The sequence below is a fragment of the Micromesistius poutassou genome, assembly GCF_964030765.1.
Source record: "Micromesistius poutassou genome assembly, chromosome: 19".
NCBI lineage: Eukaryota > Metazoa > Chordata > Actinopteri > Gadiformes > Gadidae > Micromesistius > Micromesistius poutassou.
In genome coordinates, this window is record NC_140289.1 from 3200428 (window position 1) to 3205427 (window position 5000).

Below are 5000 nucleotides of genomic sequence, written 5' to 3' on the forward strand. Positions count from 1 at the left end.
TCTTTTTCTTCGCTGTTGTTACTGTTCGGTTGAGCGTCAAAACTGCTATCTACAGGGCATGTGCAGCGCAATGCATCACGGGATTGAACAGCGTCACGGGATAGTTTGTTGCGGATCTCTGACATTTTGTGATGTCTCGAGAATGACGATCTTAAATCAGCGTTCAAAGATACCATAACCTGGGTTAATAGGTGACGGTGACACCCCATAACGACACCATTATTTTACGATTAGTTCCCAAACAATAACCGAAAAACGGCGTTGATTCCAATAACATCACTATGCTCCAATACTTCCGGAATGGAGGCAGTTTTTGCATCGTGACTTGGCAATACAAACCCCTATGGGGTTTCTGTTGGTCCGGCCAACTCTCTCTCTGTAGTTATATTGAGCGAGCTACACATGCTCACTGTTTCTAACGTGGTTCTATGGGGAATCTGACATGGGTTCGTTGACCCAATTGGAGGCACTTCCCCCTGATCAATCACATGTATATGTTTATTCACTATGCCAAATGTGTGGGTATACCATGGCTCTTATCGTCTGCTGCGAGTGTAAACAAGGTCGCTCCAGCAGGGGTCTGGTCTGAAGCCCTCCACCCCTTCCCCCCTTCCCCTCCCCTAACAGTTATATAATTGGCAGATTTGTGGAACGGCACACCCTGGTGGCCGACTGTGGAACAATATTCATGGGTGCCATGGGTGGGAATTCCTCTACCATTGCACCTTCACCGTTCCTTCTCTACTCTCTTTCCTGCTCCTGCTCACGTTTTTTTAAACACGGAGAGAGAGCCGGAGAGAGAGAGAGAGAGAGAGAGAGAGAGAGAGTAGCCATATAGACATGGTGTCTCTCAGTCTTGTTTGTGCTTTCATCTCACCATAAATTAAAGATATGGGTTTCACATAAATGCTTCAGTGCCACCAGCCTTCCGACACCCACCCCCCCCCCCCCCCCCTCCCTCACACACACACACTCCGAGACCCCCCCCCCCTGTCCTCGACTTGAACTCTACACTTCAGTCAAGTGGAATTCAGGGAACACTAACGTACTACACGCTGGATATAGAAACACTTTGCTTGAAAAAGCTGGTGTCGTGTTTTTTTTGTAGTTATTTTGGTGAATGGACATTAATATTGAAATTATGAATCAAGAAAATCGTAAACCAGAAAAGCAAAAAAGTGACACCTTGCCGCCACATTCCCCCCCCCCCCCAAGTCCTGCCGCAGTAGTATGGAGTAGTAACAAGCAGACGATTCAGTGGTTTAGCTTCTTTCGGTTCCACGGTAGGGTTGTCGGCTGTGTGTGATGTTTATTGATCTATTCATATTGATACACCTCATCAAATTCTCTCAGCATCAAAGAGACGTCTGCGAGGAACTCCCTCGCCTTTCTCATCGACATCGCTGTGGGGGTGTGTGTGTGTGTGGGTGTGTGTATGTGTGTATGTGTGTGTGTGTGTGTGTATGTGTGTATGTGTGTGTGTGTGTGTGTGTGTGTGTGTGTGTACCCCTTCAGAATCCGAAAAAAAGAGTACATTCACCTTTTTACTTTTTTAAAGGGTGTTTTTAGTCTCTGGGCTCACCCCCGGTATTCTATCTTTGGCCTTTTGAAATGCTAATGGAACCTCCTCTCTCTGTTCTCCCCCCTCTCCCCCCTCTCCCCCCTCTTCTCTCCTCCCCCTCCACAGACTCCTCCACTCACTACATCAGACAGCTGGAGACTAAGGTGCGAATCCTGGAGGATGACAACAATAAGCTGCTGTCACAGGTGAGGTCATGGTCACACACACACACACACACACACACACACGCACACGCACGCACACACGGGCGCACATGCACGCCCAAACTAAACGGTAAAGTGTCTATCAGTATTTGTTACACTGGGGTCGACTGAAAATGTACTAGTTCACGGTTTCTCCTCTCATTCGACCGATGGTATTTTCACCTGTATGGCTCCGACCGAACGGGCCTCCCGACAGCGAGCGTGCGGGACACGGAGTTCATGGGGCGTCTGTAGGCATCACTGTTAGCCCCCCCCCCACCCTGCGGCTCACGTCACGAGGCTAACGCCGCGTTGGCGAGGCCAGAGCGAGGAGAGGGAAGGGGAAGGAAGCGTGAAGCGCTGAGCAACAGTGGCAGCGGCGGTGAGTGTCGGTGTCAAAACTGACCTTCTGCTGACTTCCTCCTTGGGAAGTTTCCGGAGAAGGGGGGATGATTTTGCGTCGGCCGTCGTTCTCGGGGAGGTGGACGGAGCGCTGTGGAGTTTTTTTCCTTTTTTTTGGTCTTTTGAGAGTTCACCGGAAGGTCACGCACATTAGTGTGACGAATAGACGCAACGCTGTTGAGACATGGAAGTTGCACTGCGGTTTCAACGGGGGAGGATATTTCGGCATACAAAAGGAAATATCAAATGAAGCAATATTGTATGTCATATCAATCAAGTAAATACAATTATATGAATAATAATAATATAATAATAATATAAATAGAATGTGTTCGTTTGGGGATATTCTGATGGTCTCCTCATGGACAGTGAGCCATTGGTTCACCAAACCCGCCTTTTTGGTGGGGTTCTGGGTAATGTAGTCCCGTACTGGTCGTGCGTGCACCGGCCTCATCGATACAGTCAGCTGGGGGTGTAGCCTTTATGGGTCAACAATATGGACGAATGGATTAAAGGCTGTCTTGGAAAATCTATGTTAGGGCAGTGCAGCGAAAGGAATGATGCAACATCCCAAATAACATGTGCCTACATGTACTCTTGATACATATTCTCCACACTCTTATCTGCATCCGTACTCTACAACACACCACCAAACTATAAATAACCGAGCCAAGGCCAATTGTTTTTCCTGGTGGGGCTGGAATGAAGCCAGACCTTTAGTGATGGGAAGCGCCGACAAATATTTTTAATTCTTCCGCTCATTGCACGTTATCGCCTCACCCCTTTAATCCCCACCAGTGGTCTCTGTGCGGATTCACCTGCAGGCGAGTGCATGTGGGCGAAATAAAGGCTTACACGAAACCCACACCATCCACCTAATTGGCTCTAAGCGGTACAATTAGGCCCTGCACATTGTTTAAGCATGGCTCTTACAATGCCAGCCCGTATCTTTAAATAATGACTCTTTTAAAATCGGCTCTGAATGAACGTTTCTTCTACATCCTTTCAGTGTTTTTGAAGGGTGTTCAAATTGAGTCCTCGTTCGGCTCTGTGTTCTGAAGGATTAATGCGCTGACTCTGGGATAATATTTAACTAGATTTGCGTCATAGCGGCCTGTGTGCGCTCGCCAAACAATGATAATTCCAGAGCATACTTCCCTTTAAATAGAGCTCTGAACACAATACTCTTCTACAGTGCGGCATTTTTAACACTTGTTTTACAAAAGGGAAATAATGTAGGCCTAATCACCTTTATTTCCCTGTGTGTTTTACACATGCAAGGAATTTGGCTCAGGTTTTAAATGTACAGTACTAGAATATGGAAAATATGTCAAAATAATTCATATTTGCATGCAGGTGTCATGAAAAATGAAGGTTTACTCATGATTTTGTGTGACCCAAATACTTTACACTTTAATTACGTAATAGCATTGTGACTGATTTCATCACGGCAGCGTGCCTTCATTAAAATGTCAACTGTCATCTTTTCAGTTCAGAGTTTTTGAGCGAGCTCAAAGTAAACCCACATACCTGCGTTGTATTCTCTCCCCCAGGCCTACACCCGCTATAGCATGTCACAGATACCTACCAAGAAGGTAATAACCTCCCGACACCACCTCTCCCCGGGTGGCTCTTTCTCAAGCGCTACCTTTTTAAATTCTAAAACGGTTAATCAATGGGCCCTTTGTCACCTGTTCTTCACCAATCTTTCTGCTTTGTGTCCGGTGAAGGATAACAACTCGTTAACTCTCCTGTATATCGGGTTTCTTTTTCTCCTCTCTCTCTCTGTCACTCTGCCGCTAACATGCTAGGCTAACTCATCGGCACAGGTGGCGCAGCCTGTGTCGGGCACATTGTGTTTTGTTTTTTTCTTTGTGCTCCTGGAGTGCAGTTGGTACTCGGCACTGTTTGAGCGCCATGGGTGACTGGTGATACATTGTGCTCTGGTGCATGAAAGGGACACATTTGTCCCTGGCGCGTTGCAACGTCTGGTTAACTGAATAATTGAATATACAGGGTTAGCACAGGTAAATCTCTCATGGTATCTATTATGCATGACATACCAAGGAGAGATGTGTATGAGATGAGTGTCATTGGAGAGTAAAATGTTTTATGAAATTTAGATGAATATGATGTGCGTATCAAAATGTGTATGCGTATTTTTTCAAGGTTTACACTGCGAGTGATGAAATTGGTCGGCTGTGATAACTGGTATCTTTAATGATTGCGATTAACTTTGAAGTTTTTTATAGTGTTTCCCTTTTCGGTTATGCAATGCGTAGCGTGTCTACTCTGCGTCACGACACTATAGGTCCAATGTACAACGGAATATCTCTCTGGGCAGCTATAGGCAATTACATAACTTCCTGTGTTGTGAAACTTGCACGGTACGAATAAAGGTTACAATGCGTGCCTTATCTCTGGAATGTTGACCCTCCAAACACGCTTGGCTGAACCATTCCTACCACCACTCCTCGTTGTTTTGTATTTTTTTTTTAAGGTGAACAAATGACCGCATGTTCAATACCCTCACGGTCAGGGGAATGTACACAGCCGCCTTTATTTTTCTGTGTTGTGCCTGTGTGAGTACCTCACTGGAGGCCTTTCATGGGCAATTGGCTCTTTCCCTACCTCTTGGAATATTCCACGGCTTTTATTCTGTCCAGCTTTCAGCCTTTCCCTGCTCACTCTTTGATTCGCAACTGATTCACGTCAATGATTTATGTTTAAGACGATGTGCAAACTTTGACCGGTGAGTTTCTTGACCATGCACAATTCCGACACCGATATGTCTGTCCATTCGGCTGCTATGGTTTCCTGGTCGTCTCTGGAAG

The 5000-nt window shown here is 46.1% G+C and overlaps 1 protein-coding gene across 2 annotated transcripts in view; it reads left to right on the plus strand.

Annotated features, from left to right (window-relative positions):
* ccdc85cb (coiled-coil domain containing 85C, b) overlaps window positions 1–5000 on the plus strand; it is a 39408-nt gene that overhangs the window by 26246 nt on the left and 8162 nt on the right. The window contains exons 2-3 of one of the 2 annotated variants that reach the window (XM_084483774.1): window positions 1688–1767; window positions 3720–3761. In XM_084483774.1, the coding sequence (XP_084339900.1) occupies window positions 1688–1767; window positions 3720–3761 (122 nt within the window). The remainder of the gene's footprint in view (window positions 1–1687; window positions 1768–3719; window positions 3762–5000) is intronic. The other variant, XM_084483775.1, reaches the window with a different exon arrangement.